General features: G+C 34.9%; 2 protein-coding genes across 2 annotated transcripts in view; one reads left to right on the top strand and one right to left on the bottom strand.

The window, feature by feature from the left end:
- Positions 1–25,006, top strand: part of LOC128204926 (neo-calmodulin-like) — a 363,327-nt gene that overhangs the window by 317,373 nt on the left and 20,948 nt on the right. The gene's annotated exons all lie outside the window — the stretch shown is intronic.
- Positions 3,345–12,969, bottom strand: LOC128206524 (uncharacterized). Its single transcript, XM_052909064.1, has 3 exons — positions 12,888–12,969; positions 9,129–9,309; positions 3,345–6,560 (listed from the first exon to the last, which is right to left on the bottom strand). Exons 2-3 carry the CDS (start codon positions 9,276–9,278, stop codon positions 5,940–5,942), a joined length of 771 nt encoding a protein of 256 aa, XP_052765024.1. The 5' UTR covers positions 9,279–9,309; positions 12,888–12,969; the 3' UTR covers positions 3,345–5,939.

The raw sequence follows: 25,006 nt of genomic DNA, 5'->3' as shown, positions 1-25,006 counted from the left end.
AATAAAACCCCAAACTGTTTTAATGTTCTTTTATTTGCAAATTGGAAAAATAACAATCACAGCTCATATTGAATTGTATATTGCAGAGTAACAATTGGATATGCAATGTTTATATAGGTATTTTTTGAATATCCGTTTCAACATATTTCTTCTGGAATTCTATATCCTTTGATATATAAATCTTGTATTCAACCCATTGTAACTTATTTGAATGCTATCTACCAGGGTTTTGTGTTAGTGAAACTACATTAAATAATGACAATAATTTATTTAATATTTTATCGACCTATTATATTTGATAAGAAAAACTAACAGGTGATATCTGATCATTTAATTATATCAACCATTACTTTTCACTATAGCATGATACATGTAATAACTTAACATTTCTATCACTGTAGTAACTAGTTACCGGTACTTTAGATTGTTAAAAAGGTCCTTGTTTTGTGAGTCTTGTTTTGCCCAAGTATGCGAGGTGTATAATTTGAGATGTTTGTTTCCAGGACACAAGATCATTGTTTAGTTTTGACGTGCTGTGTATGTTTTCAATTCATCTCCGAAAATAGCTCATTGATCTTATGTTTCTTGTTAGCATATATTCGACTTTAAATATATATCTGACTTTAAAAAAAGATACCTATATCTTGTATGTTATGTACAGAAATTAAATTTAATTTTGAGAGGTTTTTTTTGCGTTTTTTTTTGGTTTTGGCCAAATTTCGTGAGGTCATTTTAACAATGGAACAGGAAAACATGTAAATTTATAGTTTGCTAGGTATAAATTTCATGACCTAACTAAAGAGCGAAAAAATAAAGAATATTAAAGCATAAACAAAGTTTACCAGTTTACAGTAATCATTAGTAATCATCCTAATCATATTAGTTTTCTCAAAATAAATTCTATATATAAAACTTTTTTAAACCTTTAACACAGTGCAAGTCTTATTTTATCATAAAAAAGAGGAAAAAATAACCCAAAACAAAAAGTATTAAATTGTAAACCAGTTTAGTTTATACTCATATCTTTTAACTTGATAGTGACGAAAGATGATAGCTTGATATCAGCCTTGAGTCTATTTCACAACTACAACCAGGCCCCAATATCACAAAAATACTTAAGTCAAATTTCAATCTCAATATCAACACAATTTACCACATAACAGCAAAGTATGATTCAAAATCGTATGTTTTTATTCGTTTTGAAAACTTATTTTCTCATAAAATGTGTTGATAAAAAGATTTTGTCAATATTTCATAGAAAACTAATTTGAGAGCAAAAAAAATACCGGAGTACTTGTTAAAAAAAAACAATGAATTTTACTCAAATACATATTTGGCAGTTTCCCTTTGAATCTTGAACGAAGGCTACATGTGTATAATCAACATATTCTATAATATAACGCTCTTTTAAATGAATTAAAAACATAAATGGTTTTTAATAACTTTTAATGCTATGTGATGAAATGAGTTGAGACTGAGATTGAGATTGACTTCAGTATTTTCGTGATATTGGGGCAAGAACTAATGTCGACTTTGAGCCATCATGAAAGTACCCCAGGTGGGGATCGGATCCACAACCTCTTAGCCGAGTGGCTGACAACCAAACCACCCGTCCACTCTCATCCTCATTAAACATTAATTATTAATCATAATAATAGTAATAAATAAACATAAAAAACACAGCACAGAAGTGACAACAGCTAGATTTTCACAAAATGAAAGTGTATTAATTAAAATGTAATTGTGTGTACATAGAGGCAAAGATCCGATAATGCATTTTTAATTCAAGCAAACTATCACATCGAAGAAGGAATGTTACTTTTTTAATTTTCAAATGAAAATATCGTGAATTAAAATATCTTTAATTACTAACTTCCAAAATAAAATTGAATAATCAATGTTTGTTTAATAATTCTTCTCTATATTGTTCTATATGTCCCTATATCCTGGAGTATCGTATTACCGTGAAATTCAAAACAATGCCAACAGTGTCCACATGTGCTTCTAGGTCTTTTCCGGTGCATTTGTTTATTTAAGTTACTTTCAGTTGTAAAACTATGTTAATCAAAGTTTTGAGGTATGACGACTCTTTTTTTGTCGAATGTGTAAACAGTAAGCTGAATGAAAAAATGGTCCTTTATATTCTGCATATGGTGTATTCAAAACACCTGATTTACTTAAAATATTTGGAATTCTTTTCTTTGTTTTATTTGTGCATCACTTGGGTAGAGATTTTAATGAATATAGGCCACTTCTTGAATAGTTCATAAATACCCTACTCTGATTGGTCAAAAAATTATCATCTTTGTAAAAAGTCCCAAAATAAACAAAATGGCGGAACACCCCAGGTTGATATAATATATGTAAACATGTATGTTGAGCATGCAATTGTAAATCAATTATATGCCTTTAATAGCATAGACATAAAATAATATATCTGAAACACGAATGCATCTTTTACCATTTATTTCCCTCCAGTAGGCATTGACAAAGTCTTTCCTTCACAGAAATTGGGACACCCAGTATATGTAATTAATTTCTATGGAAAATAATATCCCCTACAATCAACTTAAAAAAATTAAATGGATGTGATTTAAAAAAAATATGTTTAAATGACAGTCTGAAAAAAGGAAAAGGTTAATATAATCTTTGTGCTATTAATGTATTTTACCAAACAAAACAAACATTGATGCATGTGTTATTTTGATATTAAAAAAATGGACTCCACAATAGAATTGTGCCTATCAGACAAGTGGCAGTGAGTGCAATGTGCATTCTTACCTAGATCACATATAAACAAGAGCACCTCAGAGTCAATGTCAACGCGCATCCGATTTTTTTTCGTACAAAAAAGGGGCATTATTAAGGCCAGAGTTATGGGCCTTGCTGCACATGTGCAATTTGTTTATGGCAACATGTGTGCCAAGTTTCATTTAAAAAAAAAGAATGTTGAACTGTTTTTGAATAATGACTTGGGTTAAACAAAAATGCATGATGACCTGATGCTGTCAACAAGGCTACAACAATACTTCAACTTTTTCTTCGAAAAACAGACAAGCTTACAAATGTTTTATGTTTAATATCACCTAAAAAATGAATTTTTATTGTGTGCTTATGTAATACTGAAAATGACAACATTAATGAAACATGAGTACCCGGACATAATGGGAATAATGGGAGTCAGGTTGATATGCTTTCAAATGGAAACCAGGAGGCCCACAATCATCCCCTCCCCACCCCCAACCCCCTCCCTCACCCCTAACCCCCTCCCCACCCCCAACCCCCTCCCTCACCCCTAACCCCCTCCCCACCCCCAACCCCCTCCCTCACCCCTAATTGTAAGGTTGAAATATTCTTAGGGCTTTAAAGTGTTAAATCAAAAACAAACACAGTGCAATACTGCACTATTTTTAGTCAAACTTTAAAGGTTCAAGATTATTTAATTTCTTCACAAAATCATTATAAGATGATCAACAAAATTATAAATATTATCTTTCGTAAATTATGGCATTACAGATCTGTCAGAAAAAAAGAAGAATCCAAACATAAATTTATATTTTTCAGATGAAAATTGTCACCTTGGTTACAGACGGACATCCTTTAATGATCATATATTTTTCTCAGTTAATTAAATTTCATTTCGACTGATTTATTTCCACCTTATATTATTTATTTCTCATTTTACACATAAAAAAGAAACCACCTGTAGCTGTTCAAAATCTAAATTCCCTGAAAAAATCATTTCCAATTTTCTCATTTCCAGTCATAAATGTGATTCAACGTAGGCGTTATATTGTTAAGAAAACATTAACCAATCTATTCTTTCTAGTTGATTCACTACGAATTGATATAAAAGTTAATAGTATGATTTTTAACATAATCTTGTTCATAAAAGGTAAAATTATTTTTATTTTCACTTACTTCTATGTGATTTATGTGATAGAAAAGCGCAGTAATTTTCGAATTGAAAAAATACGCAAAAACTGCGAAAGATACAAGTCATGTGTCATAAGCAATGTAATACATCAATAAGTAAGATTCGATGCGTTGTACACAATGCTATCAATTTTATGAAAGTTTTTCACAATTTTTATTTTTCCTTCCAATGGTGTCATATGGTGTCTGGTCCTTATAAAACAATGCATTCTAAAAGTGCACAAAGAGCACTTTGTGGTCTGGTGAGCTCCGAAAAAAACATGGACAATCAACATAATAAATAATACTAATCATTACTGACTATTCAAAATAATATGTTACAACCAAGAATATAAACACAGAAAAAAAAATTAGCTTAAAAAAATAATGTTTGTGAAAGCTTCGAGGTAATGTAGATACCACAACATGTGTTTTGGTGGGACGAAAAATGAACGGCTACACACAACCATTTTAATATACACAAAATAGTTGAAATGTTTTAACTTGGAAAGACTGTTTAGAGAACACAAGGGTCAACCAAAAAATATGTGGACACTGACCATGGAATTAATATAAGTGAAGTAGAGCAAGACATTGCAGCCAAAAGACGTCAAATGAACTTGTTTTCATTAGTGACAAGAAAAACACCTTTTTTCAGCTCGGAAATAATTCATGAGAAAATGTCCACACATTTTTTGATACACCCTCGTACAATGCCCCATACTGAAACAAGCCTCAATAAAATAAGCCAAGGCTTGTCTTTGATGAAATACGACCTTGAGATTCACATACAATGAAGAAAACAACCTATACAAGTTTTTTTGATAAATGGAAACACAAATTTATAGTTATTCAATCCTTTGTAACGAATTATTTTATGACATTGAGTGTGAATTCTGAAAAAATCCAACTGACCGACCATATGCCAGAAAATTGACTGAACGAAAACCCAAGCCCGTGAGCCCTGCATATGGAAAAATTCTTTCTGGGCCAGCTCATTTCCTAAATTTTATATAGCAAGAGGTCCCATTAAAAACATAATGATGCTGAACACTTATCGTAAACAAAATTAGGCTTTTTAATTAAAATATTTCTAATTTTGATGATATGTTCCTCAAATTTGAACAAATGATAGGACTTTTTGTGTATCGGCATGTCAGTATTAAATTTAGCTTTGTATGGTCATTTGGTCTTGATATTGAATACAACATTAATTCAGGACGTGCCAATCTACTTGAAATCAAAGTGAAAGAGAACAGAAAAAATATTCTATTTCAGTTTTGGCTGTTGAACAATCATGAAGGTATCTAAACCATGTTATGCAGGGTTTAAGCTAGAAGGTTATGTGAGGGTGCTGCAACCTCTCCTGTTCGCTTTGGAAGCACCCTCCTGCCTTCAAAGAATTCAATGCTTAAGATAATCAAATATTTCTTTTGTTTTGATCAAAAACTTAAAATATGATTATGATTATGAATTTCAACAAACTAAATACATATTTGGAAGTTGAAACCATTATATTACTTTAAATAAGCACATTTTTTTACATTTTCTATGAAATGCATAATGCTTCAAGTATTCTTTCAATGCCTGATACAATGTGCACTTTTGTCCCTCAGCACCCTGTCCCCTTTCTGCAGCACCCTGTCCCCTTTCTGCAGCACCCTGTTCTTTTTAAAACAAATAATGAAGATACAGATTCTGAAAGACAGACAGAATACCCAGACAAAATTAAGCAAACTCAAAAGTCTTACAAACTAGTCTTTGACAAGAAAGAAAATACAACTAACTATATCTGTCATTGGTTTAATTTCACGGACTATGTTTCTCAAACAACAAATGGGTGTTTCATTTCTTCAAACTCAAGAGGTTTAAAGTTCGCCACATAATAGCTTTACCAATGATGGACATCAGTAAATTACTCTTTCAAAAGGTTACCAATTCACCACGTCATCCATTTGCAAAATCTCATGAATATTAAAGCCTTGTGAAATTGAACCAATCAACAAAAATTAAATAAACCTCTCTCAAGAGTCTGTAACATTCAAATTCTTAATGCCCGAAGCCACACCATCAATATCTTGTTTCTCTCGAGATTCGCTTATAACAAATGAGGAAAAGTCAAGGTTATCCAATGACCTTGACCTTGACAACGAGTCGGGATTTATCGGTTTCACCGGAGATGAGGAGTTGGATTTAGATTCTGGAATGTCATTGTCCTTTAAAAGCATGCTTTCTTGGAAAGATTGGGTCAATCGCCATGGAACTTCATACGGCTGCTTTGCACGCTTTCTCGCCAAAATTCTATGATTTCTCGCAGAAATATTTTCTTGTCGATACTTAAGTCTTAACATTTTTGATCGACGATGACTATCAACAGTAGAATCCAAATTCTCCGGAGGATTTCTGTAGTCCTTACTTTGATCGAGAAACACTTCACAGTTTGACTGGGAGGTTGAACTCTCGGGCTGGGGCTCAGGTTGGGGTTCACTCGCCTCCTGTGAACTGGAAAATCCTGTAACATATTTTGTGTCTATCTGCACTATGTGATAACTAGACGTCGAAGTGCTGACGGGAAGGCTGTGGGTTTTAGCATGGTGGGGCCGCTTGGAAAATAAGGCTCCCTCACTTCGCGTCCTTCCCCGCTCCTGCAAATATAATATAATTTGTATATAATTAAAATACTTTAATATATTACTTAAATGACCAAAACAAAACAAAATTGAATTGTGTACAGATTAGTAATATCTTTTTTAGCTGGGGACTCTGTTCCCACATAGCTATTAATTCAAAAATAGAATTAATATATAGGTTAATATTTTTTACATCTGAACACAAACCACATGCTTTTCTTTTGTTTTTACCATTCAAGTCAATGCATGATTCAGGGCTTTTTCTGCCCATTTTGGGAAAAAGACCCTAGACATTTTGGGAAAATTTGCGTCGTGAAAATGCCAAAATTCGGAAATTTTACAGTTAAAAGAAAAAGGTTTCTAGTCTCCTGCTGAATTAGGAAAGGATTTAATATTAGTTTATTTTCCCTTTAAAAGACCCAAAATGGCTGAAATATCAATCCTTGGGGTGTAAATATCTATTGCAATAAATCATGACAGATAATATTCCATACAGATCTCTGAATGTGATGAAAATCAATGATTTCCGAGTTCATCAAGATTATCAAAAATCTTTACATCACATAATTTATGAGGATGTTGAAAATGAACCAGTACAGGTAAAAAGACTTTCTATAAAAATAATATATATATATATATATATATATATGTATATTTTTTTTTATATATTTTTTTTTTTTTTTTTTATTGGGATTTTTATCTGATGATTGGGAAAAAAATCTTATATTTTGCTTAGGGAATGGGTACGATAGTCGTATCCGTGGGTACTATAGAAAAAGCCCTGTGATTAATGCATTTAAATTTTTTTTTTTTTTGCATCATCCAATATGGACATGCTCATGTTTTCAGACAAAATTTTTTTTTCTTCAGAGTAATGCATCTGAAAACACTACTATTACAATCATTTCACTCTTTGATACCGAAATTGCAGAAAGAATTTAATTTAAGTATAAAACAAACAAACCTGGTTTAAGTTTGGAACGAACTCACACTGGTACAGTCAAGATTAAAATAGAAAACTGGCAACATATCCTCTTACCCATTAGGACTCTAACAGAAGTTGAGGAATAGTTTAACCTTTAAGCCTTTTTTGAAAGGCAATATTTGAGCATATATCAAATTTATTTGATTTAGAGTGTTGGTAGGGGTGTTTGCGGGTAGTCCCTGAAGAACATTTTCACAATTTCTAGTCCCAAATGGTGCATTTTGTGTGTACTTGATTACTTCTTTCTGCTATATTGAAATAAAAAGTAAACTGGTGCGATTTTAGTCTTTAATCTACAAGTGGCCATTACTTTTATTTTGTATGTTAATTAACTGATAATGTGTTATCCTTTGAATAATTACCAACTGATCAAGAACAGCAATTCTGATCCAGTTTAAAAACAAAACAGTACATAGTTACTTCCCTTGAATCATGAAAATTCAATCACAGTCCTCAAAATTAGAGTAGGGAACACCTCGGCCATTTTTCAGTGAAAACAACCTCTCATGTATGCTGGTACATCAGAAGTAGTTTGTAAAAATTAAAAAAACAAACAGAATAAAGTGATTGTAGTGTTTTACTGTGTATTTTGTATTATTAAGTTTAAATTGAAGTGTATTATTGCAAAATAATTAAGATTCCCAAAAGTCATTAAGTTTACTGCTAAATTGTAATTACTACATGATCTTCTTGCAGCGTAGTTAAATGCAAAGAATTCTGACATTGTAAACCATCCATATACATACCAAGTTGTTTTTGAAGGAATATGGCGGAGGTGCTCCGAATGCAAAATAAGACTATTGAATGAACAAGCCTGAATTCTTACACTAGTGCTTGGCATAAAAAATGCACAAGTCCTGCTATGTAGAAATGGGTTTGAGGAAGCCAATAATGAAGTGCAGGGCTTGCAGGCTAGTGCCATTTTTGACCAGTACCCTAAATAAACCTATATACTTTTCTTATTGCATTAAAAAAAATATTCAGGTGTCCAGGACTCCTAAATTTTGCAGCTTTGAAGTCTGATAGACTTCTACGGTTGTTCAGGCAATAGATGTCTGTAACAATGAATCTAATTTAGATCTGTTAGCAGCCTTTTGTTTCTGAAATTTAATTACTTGGCACATAATTACATCTCTTTTCTTTGACAATGAATTCTTCTTCATGGCTAGACTTGATTTTGGACTCAGAATTTTAAAATCTGTATGAGGATATATTACAGACTCCTGTTCAAAAACAATTAGTGTCCAGGGCTTTCAATTGACCCAAGATCACGGGTTTTGACGCACAAAAATCGGTAATGACCTGAAAATGACACATCATAAATTTGTAGTACATGTATGATTGTGTCAGTTTTGACCCAGGAGAATTTCAGTGCAGGAAATGATCAGAATAATTTGTTTAATCAATTAAAGTCAACAGCAATTAACACATTGAAATCCTGAGTTTGACTCTTGAAAATCACATCCCAAGAGATATTGACTCTTGGGTTCCAGACCTCTGTTGAAAGCCCTGGTGTACAATACAGTGTATGTATTGAGGAGAAGTGCTAAACTGAAAAGCTAGAAGTAACTCAGCTGCCTTTAAGAAAAATATCTTACCCTTAAATACTGTTTGCGACTCTCAGTGATGGAACTCAGCATGCCAAGCTCGTCAAGGGCCGAGTCTATATCCATCCTGGCCGTGTTTGTACGCTCACAGCAGTAGCAACCAGAGTGGGATGAGAAGTTAAGCGCCATCTTTACATCCATGTCTCGTCTGACATGCTACATGTTTGGTTATCTGGAAAAAATAGAAACCATTGGTATAAGACCAACAAATATAATTTACTTCCTCCATACAGAGACAGTATACAACATAAACTCATTTTCACATATCAAACAAAAGTAAATTATGTTTCAGCATTAGGAATGTGCACAACTACCACCATCAACACCACCAATATAACCACCACTACCATCATCATCAACCCACCAACAACAACACCACCACCATCACCAGCATCACAAAAACCACAAACACAACCACCTCTACCACCATCACCAACCCACCAACACCACCACCACAGCCATCATCAACATCACCACAACTACTACCACCAAAATCCCCACCAACATCAACATGACAACACCACCAACATTACCACCATCACCAACCCAACAACAACAACACCACCACAACCATCATCAACATCACCACAACCACTACCACAACCAACACCACCACAACTACCACCACCCCAATCACCACCACCACCACCACCAAAATAACCACCATCACCAAGGCACCAACAACACCACCCCAACCACCATAACCATCCCCACAACCCCCACCACCACCATAATCACCACCACCACCATCTACACCATCATCATCATCATCATCACCACCATCATATTCATCGTCGTCGTCATCATCATCATCATCATCATCATCATCATCATCATCATCATCATCATCATCATCATCATCATCATCATCATAAATTATTCTTGAATAAAAATCTTGACAGACAGACACACAGACAATTTACAATGTACATCGTCAACAACACATAATGATATAACATATAATGTCAACGTGTTACTATGTACATTTATCTTAAGTGCGAGTAGCGCCAATAACATCTTATAATACTTATATGAACAAAAGTGATATACAAGAAAAAAATACCACCAGGAAACTAAATGTATCGTATCCATCTACACTCTCATTCACTTCACAGACATTCTAATTCTCGCCTGCTACAACAGCCAGATCAGTGGCCATAAAATAGTGGTAATAAATCAGTAAATCACTCCCTTGTGAGGAAATGGTGAGAGAGAGGTAAAAAGCTTTGTCTGCTCCATTTGGTAAAAATGTAACTTGCACATTTTGTAAAGCCTTTATAGTACTGTTGAAATTAGTGATGTCATATAATTTTGTTTATACATGTATTAAGAAATGTGATTTCCACAGGCTAACCTATATATGGGTCACATCAAAGCTAATATCCAAAATTGACTATTAACAACTGGTGTGAAAATATATGTTCCCTCTCCACTATGATAAAACATGCTCCCATTATGCACCAGTCAATTGTCACCAGAATAGTGGGGACTTTGACTTTCCGTCCAGCCAAGCCTGGGTAAAATCCCCTCCTAGCAGAGGTGAACTGCTAGTAAAATCCCCGCAAAATGCTCCCGCACACCAGGGACCCTAGGTAAGGTCAATTCCCCGCCAATTTTGGCGCAAAGACAAAACCATCGCATTCATCGGACACCACCTGGAAGGTAAAAACACAGCCCATTTCCCTGGCTATCCCCATTATACCCCTGGACCGGAAGGCGGGGGAGCTTTTCAAATCCTTCCTGGAGCACTAGATTTTTGGATCAACAAGCCACTACCATTTCAATGGCATAAAAAATGTAACAAGCTCTGCTATATAAAATACAGAATTTGAACAAGCTCTGTAAAGCATTTACATAAAAAATTTGTAACAAGCTCTGCTATATAAAATACAGAATTTGACCAAGCCCTGTAAAGCATTCACTAGTGTAAAGCTTGAGAGCCTGTGATAAGTTTGATCCCTGTGGGCTGGGGTTTTCAGAAGAACAAAAATCATGCATCATGGCCCATATAAAAGTGTTATAACCCCCAAACTGGTTGTCTTTGGGTTGCCTTGAGGTTGAACAAAGCAAGCTAGTATCATGTGGACTCTGAATATTGTCTGAAAGGGCCATACATTTCAAAGTCCTCCATTGGTACAAGAGAGATAGTGTATGATAATCAGACATTCCATAATCAAATGATAGCTGAAACGAAATGGACAACCATCATCAAATCTGAAACAATCAAAAGTGCTTTTCCTTACCAGTGCTTAAAATATATTGGAATGAAGGTAACATTTATGTTTATTTAAACAACTGCTATGTCATAATATATACACACTAATTATCTGTACATTTGTGGCACAATTAATTGGTATTAATTCAACAGTTTTATCCAGGAGGTTGTGAATCAACACTTTTTCAAAATCTGAAAAAAATCCACAATACAACATGAAAGCTGCACTGCACTGTCACAGATAAAACGTTTTGACAACATTTCGTCTTGGAACCAGCCATTTTTTGCGAAAATCCATCGAAAGACTGCTGACAAAAAAAATAGAATGAAGATCTTTATATTTCAAAAAAGAAGAAAGATGTTTTATGCATTTCTCTTAAACCGTTAGTAACAGTTTAAGCCATAAAACATTAATTTTCGAACGGAAATATGAAAATCTACGATCTGATTTATTGTCAGCAACCTTATATCATTGGTTTGCAGATATTTACTAAAAAATTTCATCTTTCTCAGACAAAAAATAAAAAAGTTGTAAAAATGGTATATCTGTGAGAGTGCAGCTTGAAGGCAAACATTAATGATTTTACAAAATGATGACCCTTGACCGCCCCATGTGACCTTGAATCTTATGTAAATGGTCCAGCCATTATAATTTATGAGCTTTGAGCATTGTGTCAATTGGAAATAACAACGTTCCTGCTTTGTCAAAATCTCTACAGTGGTGTAAGAGATTTACTTCAGATAAAGAAATATTTTCCTACATGATTTTAAGTTTAATAATAATCACACTAGGGCAAGGCCCATTCGGCAAGTGTTCCCATTAGATTGTTAGTCATGTAAGGTTTTTGGAGCATAGTGCACAGACAGAATGTAACCCAGGATAAATCTACCCCGGTTCTTAAATGTGCGCCAGTGTATGGCACTGTCACATGGGACCCCCATTTTACGTCCCTCCCGGAAGACAATAAGACAACCATGAATTGCTTGTCCCAGTCAAGCAGACAAGGTTCAAGCTGCAAATGATGATGGCAATCTGGCATGATTTTTATCCAACATTGACTCAACAGTGACGGTATCAAAATTGGGAGGAATTAGTGCTAGGATCATAAAAGAGTTTATCAATTATTGTATTAGTGCACTGAGTGTGGGTAAGAACTCGCTGCCTTGTTAGCTTAATTGCAAAGGCTCCAATGACCATGATAGTGTTATAATTATAGTGGGCGTGTGTCGTTCACCGAGTGAGTCACTGGGCCTGTTTCAAACCCACATCATTGCCTAATGATTCATAAAAAACATATCTTTACACTTCATTTTTGATAAATTTTATAAAATTAAAATATATATATATAATTTCAAGAATTTTTTAATCGAGTTGTAACAACGACAAAACATAAACAAACACACCCCACCCACCCTTAATAAAAGTCAATTTGACAGTAAACGAGCGAATAATATGACAAAAAATGAGACAGAATGTCAATAGACAGAGAGTGGCTAGAACAAATAGTAAATTTTAGACTGAAAACATCTATTACCTCTCACAAAGTAGGTATTTTTATTGTTTTATTTGCCATTTTCTGCGAAAATACCGGGAATTCCGTTTTGTAAACATATGCTGGAATATTTTAAAGCTGTAAAATCAGCAAACATGTATTTAAGGTTACATACAACCAGATGTTGTTGTTTTTTCTCTAAATTATGACATTTCGGTAGGTTAGTTTATATATTTATGTGATGACTAAGGTATGTGTTGCTTTTCTATTATAAGTATTTTAATTGATTTTCAAATATAATTCTTAGGAACAAACGGATAATAAGAGAGACACCACTGAGTAATGTGACGCTGACATGGTTTCCTCTGGATTCTAAAAAGTTGTCGCCACTTTTCCGCCGGGGGTTAAGGGGGCCACAAAAGGCCCCCTTACGGGTCTAGGGCAGTGCCCTTGTTTGGATTCAGAGGGGGCGAAGCCTTCTTGAATCTCTTGGGTTTTAAGAATTTTAAGACCCTAAGATTGCATTTTTTAGCACATAAAAAATGAAACATTGCAAAAAATGCAACATACATCAATATGTTGATTTCTGTCTAATGCCTGCATACAATAGTGTCATAGAATTAAAAAAAAATACAATTATGAGCCTAACGGAACGACGTGTATACGTCTCGAACTCAGGAAAGTCATAGATGTTTAAAAATATCTATAATGAATAAATTTTGACAAAAGATATGTGCCTGATTGTAGAATAGATTATCAGTGACAGATACAGCAATTTTTACTATCTTTACTCTTGTAATCTAATTTTTAAAATAAAGTTAAGATTTGGGTTTTCCTGGGTCTCAATCATAAACTTAAGACGTAAGTGAATAAGGGTCCTGCTCTAACTACCAACTACCCGAACGCATGGTCGTACGGTATCTGATAGCCAATGGTGGCTAGCATGCATTCACATCAAACCATTGTTTAGGAAGATCTAAATGTATAGCCATATCAAAGCAGCTATGATAGTAGTCTCCCCATTTACCTGGTACACTTAACTTCGGCAAAACATCGGCCTTGTTTAAAATAAGATATTTTGGAATCCCGAGTCAATGGTTATATCTGCTTTGTATCCAGAAAGGTTAAACATTGCAGTATTATCTAAAGAATAAACATATGTTTTATTAACATGTATGTGATTTTTTTTTGCGATATGGCGGTCATACAGTACTTTCTAACTATTTCTATAACAACTGTGAGTAAAAAAAGATTTTTGGGAATGATATAGACGAAAAATTATATGAATTGGTAGCAAACATTGATCTTAAATAAACCCGATTGAATTATTTGTAGAGTCACGTCAAACAAAAAAAACAACAACAACACTTGTATATTACCTTGACCTATATATGGCCTTCAAAATATGTCACCAAGGCACTTTTTTATTGGCATTAATAGGAAACTAAGACGTCATATACTGTAAAGTATAAACACTACAGTTGTATACCCAGTTAACGTCATATTGAAGACATATTTTTTCATTGAATGACAACAAGGCAAAACGTATCATTATTTATATATTTATATTATTAAATAATAATTGCATCATAGAAATAACAAATTAGAATTATTTACATCGAAATTCATTAACATAAACACAACAATATAACAAATGCATAACTTACATATTTATGAATATATTTATACAGTTTTACTTGAAAGGTATGGCGAGTACGGTTTTGGACATTACTGTGTTTAATTGCACATATAAATCATAACATGGTCTTTTAATTGCACACGAACGCTGTACGTAGTGTAACAGGAATCAACAGCTAGGCTGCTCCACGCCATACTTAGAACTATATTTACCCGTGGGTTTTAAGTATAAGTCACATTAGGGAAGCGTCAATATCGTTTGGTTGCTATGGTAACTTCATTGTAACGGGCACCTGGTTCAGACATGTAGACTACATGGCGAGGTGCGCATGCCTTAGTAGTTATATTACATCACATGGGTTGCATTGTAGCGTGCACCTGTCTCAGTTGTTGCTATGACGATACATGGGTTGCACGGTAACGCGCACCTGGCTTGGTTACTATGACGACGTGACGGTTTCATTGCAACGTGCACCTGTCTAACTTGTTGCTGTGACTACACAAGTTTAGTACAACTGATTTTGTTTCTATGGCGACGGATGGGTCGCTTTGTGGACCTGTAACGTGCGGGCTTGGCAGAATCCCTTCCCGCAGACTGTACACGTGAAGGGCTTGGTCTTGGAGTGAATGTACCTGGAATCACAAGTATTGCCAAATTAAATTATTGTATTCATATATGATTATGTTTCAAAGTAGTGCGGTGTTAAGTAAACTTGACCTGACTGAGCTTATCGGTTGCTTAAAAATATCTTAGATTCAGATATTACTTATATTTCAACAATAATACCAAGAACTGTAATACAATACATGGCATCATAGTTATGGAGGTCCTGTAGCCAAGAGTGCTATTTGTTTCGCTAGAAAAAACATACATTGGCAAACTAGTACTGAACGACCAAAAACATGCAAACTCACCCTACAAATGAATTTCTTTAACTATCGTCGTTGATATATAATGAGCATAGATTGCCGTATACTTTAATTTAGAACAGTATACCAACCTATGGTCCCTAAGGTGATCCTGCCTACGGAAGGCCTTTCCACAGATGTCGCAGGGGAAGGGCCGTTCGTCCGTGTGTGTGCGCTCGTGTATGAGGAGGTTGTAGCTCTTGGTGAAGTGGCGACCGCAGTACTTACAGATGAACTGCTTCTTCACTCTGAAAGGAAAGATTAGAAACTACTCGTTTACCGATCGTGCTATAAACCTGCTGAGTGAGAGGTGCAACCACATTTATAACCACTAGACTGGCCACTCTCACAACCATTAGATATGAACTGACTATTAATCCGAAGAGCAAGTTGGTTTTTGGTACAGCATATTATGTGGAGCAATTCTTTGGAAAAAAACTGAAACATATTATTCATATCTGTAGGCTATGATGGTGCCGAAAATCTAAGCCGCAATTTTTCTTTTAAGTGCAAGGAACATCAATGGAAATTGATTGGTTTCAGCTTGAATTCAACACATTCTTTTGAAATAATTGGTTTGTGTATACGGTCAATTAAAATGTTTCGATTTCGTGAAGTTATGTAAAAGAAAGGTTGCGGACAAATAATATGTCCTATGCCCCTTGATTTTATATAACCTCATTTTCTCCTGGATTTTATTCTTACCTCATTCGTGGTCGTTTCTGCTTGAGAAATTCAGAGCTTGTCGCTCCTGTGTGCGATCAGGGGAGATAATTTGTAGCTGCTGCCGGGAAATGTCATGGAGGCCAGCATGGCGTTCAATCTATTAAAAAAGGGGGACACATATCCATCAAAATTGGTTGTCGAGAAGATATATATTCTAGTTACCTCTAAATAATATCACATTTGCCGCGATGATAACCTAAATTGTCGTTTTTAGTAAAACAACGACATCCAGAAAGCGTTATAACTTGAGAATTATGTTCAAGAAAAAAAATATACTGTTTTTAGTCGGACTTGTATTACAATTTACAAAAGCTGCACATTTTACCGTTTTTGGTAATGACCCTAATCGACATTCGGAATTCTTCGGCCATGTTTATCGAAAACAGCCTCCGATGTAGGATGTGATATTTTTTTTTAATATATCATTAATTAAATGTAGTATTGAGCTTGAATGTATTGATCTAAGTTTAAATTGATTGCCAGTGTATTATTGCAAACATGATTAAGATTCCCAAGAGTTAAGTCATTGAGTTAAACTGCTAAATTAAATTACTACGCTATCTACTTGCAGCGGACTTAAACATATCTATTTCTGAGTATGTAAACCATCTATATACATCCGAGGTTGTTTTCGATAAAAATGGCCGAGGAGCTCCGAATGTCTAATCCATACACGTTTTTTTTCAGGATGTAAGAAAAAGTACCTGATTCGCTCCTGAATATATGTGAAGGCGTGGCTAATTATCTGTGCGTCACGTGACCCAGTCTCGCTCTCGTCTGTTTCCTGCAGATCTCGTGATACGGACTCGGCAAGGTGGGCGAAGTCGAACCGAGGTTTCTTTTCTGAAAACAAAAGGGAACGTTGACAACCATGTTAATATAAAAAATAAATTTTGACCAAATACACAACAGAAAACAATGAAAATGTATTCGTATGAAGGCAAACCGTTGTTCCGGTCGAACTCCTTGTAAAAACAATAAAAACAATAATTAAAAATGCAATGTACTTTTAAAATTTTCTCGGTAAGAAAAGAGACTCCGACAATTTATGTTATTTTTTCTCTTAATTTAAAGTTTTATATAAAGAGTCCACGTATTTCAATATTGATCAACGTACAAATCAATTGATACCGTCAATGTCGAACATCTCATATAGAATTAATACCTGTCGATGGAGGACTATGTTGTCTCTCTGGGGAGGTCGTGTGACTATAACCGGAAGTGTCGCCGTCCGAATATGAGGAGTTGGGTGAGGTGGGCAGCGAGCCGTCCCTCGTGGTGGCGCCAGGGGAACCCAGGCTAGCAGACAGACCTGAAGACAGATGAGTAAACGTAATGTTATAATTTGTTGTACCTGGGAGTAAGATTTGTATTGGTCCAAGGTTGTACTTAAACGCTTCGACTAGGATACAATAGAGGTGTTTTCATAGGCTTCTTCCGGCGGAAGCGACCGGTAAAACTAGATCAGCAGTATTGAGATTAGGTGTTATATTTTCGATGGCGGCCGAATATAGCCCAGCCTAACGGTCTGTAGTACAAACAAAAAATGTTATACTTATAGTAGTGAAAAATACACATAATGTATGAATTTTATTATAAATATGTCTTGTTGTTCAAATTGGACAGACTAAGACGCAAACTATGGCTTTTGTCCGGTATTTCGCGGTGTGGAAGGGGCCTGTGAAGCATTTTTATCCATGTATTGAGTGAACATATCTTGTCATCACAGTATTTATACCATTTTATTTTCAATTACCCCGAGATTTAATTAGTTCTACTGTGATTCGAGAGATATAATCTGTTTGGAAAAGATAAAAAGCATGCATTGAATATCCGCAGGTTTTTTTTTTCATTTCCGTAGACTCCACTTGAAACACAAGAAATGAAAAAAAAATACTTGAATAAATCTTAAGTGCGCTAGAACAATATTTGGGCTCTTCTTTAATTTGATTAGAATTTATTGGTTGACATGAAAAAACACCATTTATGGAATGTTCACTAAAATGTATTTATTTTAAAAATCATATGAATATTACCAGCATCAGTTTTATTCAAAAATCCGGATTTCCTCAAAACATTACATCATTGAAATATTATTGGTAACTAAATACAAAAATATACTATTTTTGAAAAACACTTTCCATGAACAAACCAAAGATTACTTAGCTAATACATACTCGCTAAACAATAAAACAGAATTTTAAATAGCCACTACATCAATTATGCCGATGCCGGGTTTTTATTCAAGTAGATACACTTACAAAATTCATATTCTGTATTAATTGTAATAATGTTCAGATCACAAGCTTTTGTTCGGCTCATTGTTGACTCTTAAAATGGGAAATAAAAATAATAATTTTCCATTCTGTTTTAGGTTTATCCTCATTTAATCATTCTCGTTCACCAGAGTGATGATGCTATGCGTACCACAGATTTAGATTTATCAAACCTCTGATAAATGAGAATGCATTTAAGTCGAAACAAATTTAAAAAAAAACCCACACACATACACTATTTGAGCAAAAAATAAATCCGACTGCTTTTAAGATCATGTTGACAACTTTCTTAAAAATTCTGATTAATTCTGAGTATTTTGTTTTCTTCCAAAAAATGAATACTTACCACTGTATGTTCGTGGACGAAAGGCCGGGTGTAGCGTCACTTCACCTCCGGTGGAACTGGATCTCCGTCCGTCCATCAGGTAGCTGTTGAGGTTGAAGTACACGCTACTCAGTGACATCGTGTATGGATACGCGTGCGGACCGCCCCAAAACGCCGGATGTGCCGAATACGCCGGGGACGTGTCGCTCAGTCCCTCGTGGCCGCTCCTAAGCGTCGCCGGGAAGTAGGGATGCATATTCGTCGGAAATAGGGGTGATGTCGGTGCGCAGGGGGGTGCGTAGACTGCTGTAGGTCTCGGTGAAAGTTCGGAACTGAACCGACATGGTAGCTCTTCTGTAAAAAAATAATTATAATTAAATACACTTTTCGGTCAATCATTGTCATTTTGTTATAGAAATATAAGTTCGCATTAAAAAAACACCACACACAAACTCAAAAAAATAAAAATACGGGACGATATAAAGCAAATCAATTGACTTCTGCTTATATTAAAATTGTATTCCGTGGAAAGTCAATAAGTAACATCTTGGCGTAGGACTATTCTTGGTCCCAGGTAACGATTTTTTCTTCGTCTAATAAAATAGTATTCATTTATTAAGCTCCAAACATGCGGACAAACTCATAATCTATTAATTTGTGTAGTACCTTAAAAATTGAAATAAATATAGTCCAAAGTTTTGGCACGAAATTGTTGTTTGTTACCAATTGAAGAGTAATTCTTTAAGTGTTGGCATTTAATCTATCCCATTCCTTTAAAAGAAAAGTTTACAGACAACAAAGTCTGAATCATCTGACATCCCGCTGGGCGGGGCTAGACAATTATTTGCATAAGTGTATACGAATTGTCTCTCATCCTTGTCTTTAACAAAATCAAACCGACCAATCAACTGAGTCTTCGACTGTGACGTAAACATGTCCGAAAGCTTCGGTAATTTTCGTCACTGTTCGGATTTCCTCCGATTATTCCTTATCGCTTTCAAAGGTTCCGCCATATATTTAATTAGTGGAGTTAATGATTGAATTAACAACTAATTGTAACAATCTAAGAAGTCCTCCCAACAACTTTCTGTTCAGATACATTTACGGCGCTTCTATTCTGTGTACAGAAAGTATCAGGTGTATTATTCGGTCACACCTAAAGAGAAGCCGGGATTAGCGCACTCCCACCTGGCCGGAAAATAAATACTGTAACGGTCGGTGGGATTAGCACCTTGTTTGAACATTATTAGTTTTTTCTACAGTACATCACGCAAATATATTGAAAAATGGAAGACCTTGATGCAATAAATTGCAGAAGCATCAAGTAGCATTCTTATAACATAAGAATTAACTATCGTCCGCCGTATCCACCAAAATAAAAATGAAATTAATAAGAACAGATATGAAGATGTGCTGCTTTAATATAAATGTTTTATTTCCCTCTATAAATTTCGTTGCTGTACACATCAGCTTAAAGACCTAAATAAAAAGAGAAACTAAAATGTTCTACGACCGTGCAAACGATACCAGATGCTATGGATATTTACGAATATATGTCAATGCTTCCCAATAGTTGTCTGGTACCCGTGAATTGTTTCCAGAACACTCCCTGCGTCAACCGTCGAATTGTTCGGACACGAAATTGTCCTCGGGGACAGCTTTTGTGATTTGACGACGATTATCATGTGGCTATGAAAACTGATTTGTGATAAAAGTGGAACACTAAGTGAACCCCCCCTGTTCACTTGCACGACACCGGGCCATCTAGTTGTCATCATCATATATTTAAAAGAAAATATTAAACAGGATTTCCAATGTTCAGTTCTATAAATATCATGATACAAGTGTGATGACCGCAAACCTTGACTTAAATTGTACTTTGTACCAGCATATAGATAGTAAAGTGTTTGCTTTGTTTGTATACTGAAATAACGTAACTTACTCCTCGCGCTCGATCATTTCAATTACTTGAGGAATGGATGCAGTAACAATAACTTAAGCATTCGGAACACCACGGCCATTTTCGATCGAAAACAACCTTGGATATATGTCGGTACATCAATAGAAGTAGTTCGAAAAAAAATGTTGTGTTTTAACATGTATTTTGTATTACTACGCTTAAATTGATTTCCATTGAAGTGTATTATTGCATAATTAATTAAGAATCTCAATAGTGAAGTCATGGAGCTTAGTTGTAAAATGAAATTACTACGCAATCAACTTGCAGAGTAGTTAAATGTAAATATTTCTGACATTTTAAAACATCCATATACATCCGAGGTTGTTTTCTATGGAAAATGGCCGGGAGTTCCGAATGTTACTTCAGTTTCAGATCATAGTAAAGAAAGTAATGCCTTTGCCCGGTTAAAGCATGTTCAAGTGTTTTCCGTTTTATGCTCCTAATTTAGTTATGACCATCACCTCAGATTCTACAGCTACGACAATATACTTCGGTTCCCATTAAGCGCGATTGTCCAGATTATTTTACGACGGCGATTGTATTGTGATGCCATGTTTATGGACTTTGAAGGCATGATGAAATATGAAATAAAAACATAGCAGATCAAAACCACAAATTTTCCATTGACTTACAAATTTAACCGCCAAATTCCCCTTTGGTTACGAAAACTACCGCCATTTTTCCAATGAGTAACGAAAACAACCGTCAATTTTCAATTATGTAACGAAAACTACCGCCACATTTCCATTTAGTCATAAGTTTTTTGTTTTTTTTTTCAAAAAGAGATATTTAGAGCTGGCTACAATATAGACGCATTTGATCGGCTACGTCTGGCCTGCCCACGTTTTTCGTTCAGAAAACCAAAAACAAACACTTTTACATAAAATAAACCACTAGACCAAAGTGCCGTTAACAGTGAATAACTTGGTATATATTTATAGGTATCTGCATCTGACCCAAGAAGTCATTGATTCGAGTTCCAGTGGCACGTTCACAGAGCATTTCAAAGAGGACACTTATAGTTTCTTACAAAGGACACAGAAACCAGTATTTGTTCGCTCAATAGGAGGGTACGAAAACGTAACAAAGGTTCATCTAGAACACATGATCTTTCGGGTGAAAGACATCCCCCCACCTCCCTTAAACAAAATGAAACGGTTATGTTGGTGTGTAGCTTATTTATACTCGCACTCGGGCCTTGCCCATTCGGCGAGTGCTCCGATAAGATTGTTAGTCTTTTAAGGTTTTTGGAGCATAGTGCACATACAGAATGTAACTCTGGTTAGAGATACACTGGTTCTTTAACGTGTACCAGTGTATAGCAAAAACGGTATAAAACGGTCAGCTTGTTTACCCATTTATATATATTTGCATATGCTCGCATTTGGGCCAGGCCAAATCGGGGAGTTCTATGGAGTAGCGACTTCTGACAAGTGGTGAAGTACTATATCACATACTGTTCGTCCGATTTAAACCGTAAATTGAACAAATAGAAAGGGAATCTCGCAGCTAATTGTTTTATCTGGTCCTGTATTTACACTAATAAGTAGGTGATAAGTCCCTTATAGCTCTATACAACTTGATTGGAGAATAAATACCGATAAATAAACAAGGTATTGGGTAAGAATAGGTTAAGATAGCCAAGTAATTGCCCCTTTGTAAAAGGTGGAAATCTAATTGCCATAAATTGCCAATCGAACTATTGAATGGTGATAGATAAACACGCGCGTGTGATAGGGCGGTTTCTTTCATGTCGAATTTCAGTAAACTTTCTGCGAAATTCTCTATCTCTGTTTTTATCAAACTGGTAGTAAAGTTACGGCGGTAAAAGGTGGTCACTATCAGTTTCTGGCGATAAATAATGGCCATCAGAGGTCTTCGTTGAAATGAATACTCCGTTTTGCAAGAAAGCCATACTGAGTCAAATAGGACTGTGATCTGTTTTTTTTATAGTTTTAATGACCCCCATCCCAAATCTCACCCCACCCTAAACCCGATTCTTTGTGTAGCAAATCAATAGCCATTTTATTGTAAAATATGTATGTGTTGCATTAATAAAACAACTACTTAACATAATAGGAAGTTTTTGTTGAGATGAAAATTTCACTAAGATGCCTTAATGTAAACCGAACCTAACACAATGAGCATTTTTTCTAAAGAACAAAAGGGTCATTTTGACTGCCAATATCCGTCAATACACAACCTTTCATAATTATGTATGTTGTTAATTGCCAATTAAGATAATATTCCACCCTGCTGGGGAACTCAGTGAGGGGTCGGTCATCGACGGGAGCCCACCGCTGTGGCATTATCAGATTGTATTCAGTATACCATGTGTTTTCTTTTATACATGTAATATCTGCATTGAGTTTATAACGATGAGCTATATTTGTTCATAAATAAGTTTAATTAACATTATGTTCTGTTCTATTCTCTTCTATACATTAAGGCCGGAGTTATCGTTCACGGAATTATAAACGATCATTCGCTTAAAATTGCACGAGATACGTGTATTGTGCATAGCCGATTTCTGCAAAGAACCTTTGAAGACATAGCCCCCGGCCCCACCTAATTCGTTTCCTCATTGATTACTGTTGAAAACGCGCCTTGCTTTGTATATCAAAATCGTACTTGGGCCATAAGAGTTTGTTTCCTTTCTTTTTATTTCGCTTGTTATAAAGACTATCCCATTTTTTTCAAAAACCGAGAATTCACCTTCAACATCATTCATAAAAACATAGTGTTATTTCGACTAAATTATTCATTTCGAACGTTATAAAATTAAAGTAAATGGAAATTATCAGGAACTCATTCCTAGTGGTTGCAAATAATACCATGGACCTAAAATGAGTTTATAGGTCCGTGATAATACCAAGCTCAAAGTTGTGTAAATTACAAAATCTAAAAGACAACAACAGTATTTAAATTTGCATTTTACCCTGTTTAAGCTTAGATAGAATTCATTGAAAAATAAATTATAATCTTATAAAAAAGGAACAACCAAGGATTGCTTGGAAACAAAATTTAGTCGACATCAGTTAAAAATCAGTAAAATATATACGATTATCAATCGTTAATTAATTCTTATGATCATATTTAAACATATATTGCATTGCAAAGAAATTAAGACATTTGTTTTAAATTTAGATGAGAATAGCATATTAGGTTAAGATAAATAAAAAAAATAAGTTAAATAAAACAAAAACTATACGTATAAAATCAAATTAATGATAGGATTATGAATTTAAGAAAGACTGACACATGAATATTTTGTTAACAAGAAAATAATAAAATAAATAATAAAATGTAAATGAATATAGCGTAAACAAGATAATAAATAAGTTAATAAAAAAATAAATAATACAAAATATCTTCAAGAACACAGTAATGTAAGACACTTACCGAATGTAATCTCTCTTCTTCACAGTTTCAGTAGCAATTAACCCTTTTTAATCAAACAATTAAAGATCATCAAATGCTTAACACAATAGACATATATCTTCCCGTCCCTCAAAAAGTACAGTTCAGATTGGATGCATCGAAATGACAAAGTAGGACGTTATGTTACTTAAGTTCACATATTTTTCATGGAATTTGATTGGCTGATCTTACCTCAAATTAAAGAGTTCTTTTGGGATTTTGTAACCATGCTGACACCATTTTGTGTATTAGGGGTCGAGTAGCTGTTTTGATAGGGAGCTGTCAAGGTGGTTGCAAATGGGCCAGATAATAATTAATATTTTGTGGGAATTTCTTTTGTCATATGACCACCATAAAACACCTACGGAAAAGGTGACAGCGTTTCGTGTATTAGGGGCCATGAAGGTGTTTTGATTAGGAGCTGCCAAGGTGGTCAAAAACAGTGCCAGCATTTCCATATTGAAATACTACAGCTACAGAAGGGGTCAGCGTCCCGTGTATAAGGGGTCATGTAGGTGCTTTGATAGGGAGCTGCCCAGGGGGTCAAAATTAGGGCCTACAATTTAGATATCCCATATTGCAATACAACAGCTAGAGAAAGGGTCGTGTATAAGGGGTCATGTAGGTGTTTTGATTGATAAGGAGCCGTCAAAGTGGTCAAAAACAGTACCCATAATTAACGATTTCCATGTTGCAATACAAAACCTACAAAAATGGTCAACGGTGTCTCGTGTATTAGGGGTTATTTTGGTATGTAGTGGTCCGTAATGAAGGGATTTGATTTGCCAATGATTCAGCTGTCGATCATTGCCATAATACACCAAATAAATAAAGTTGAACCCTTAGGCTGCTGAAGGCGATTTTAAAGGCTTTGCAAACAGCTTGGAACCAGACCAGGCGCCGAGTA

The sequence above is a fragment of the Mya arenaria genome, chromosome 10 (genome assembly GCF_026914265.1).
Source record: "Mya arenaria isolate MELC-2E11 chromosome 10, ASM2691426v1".
Classification (NCBI taxonomy): domain Eukaryota; kingdom Metazoa; phylum Mollusca; class Bivalvia; order Myida; family Myidae; genus Mya; species Mya arenaria.
The sequence above is the reverse complement of the archived record's forward strand: the minus strand, read 5'-3'. Positions and strand labels throughout refer to the sequence as shown.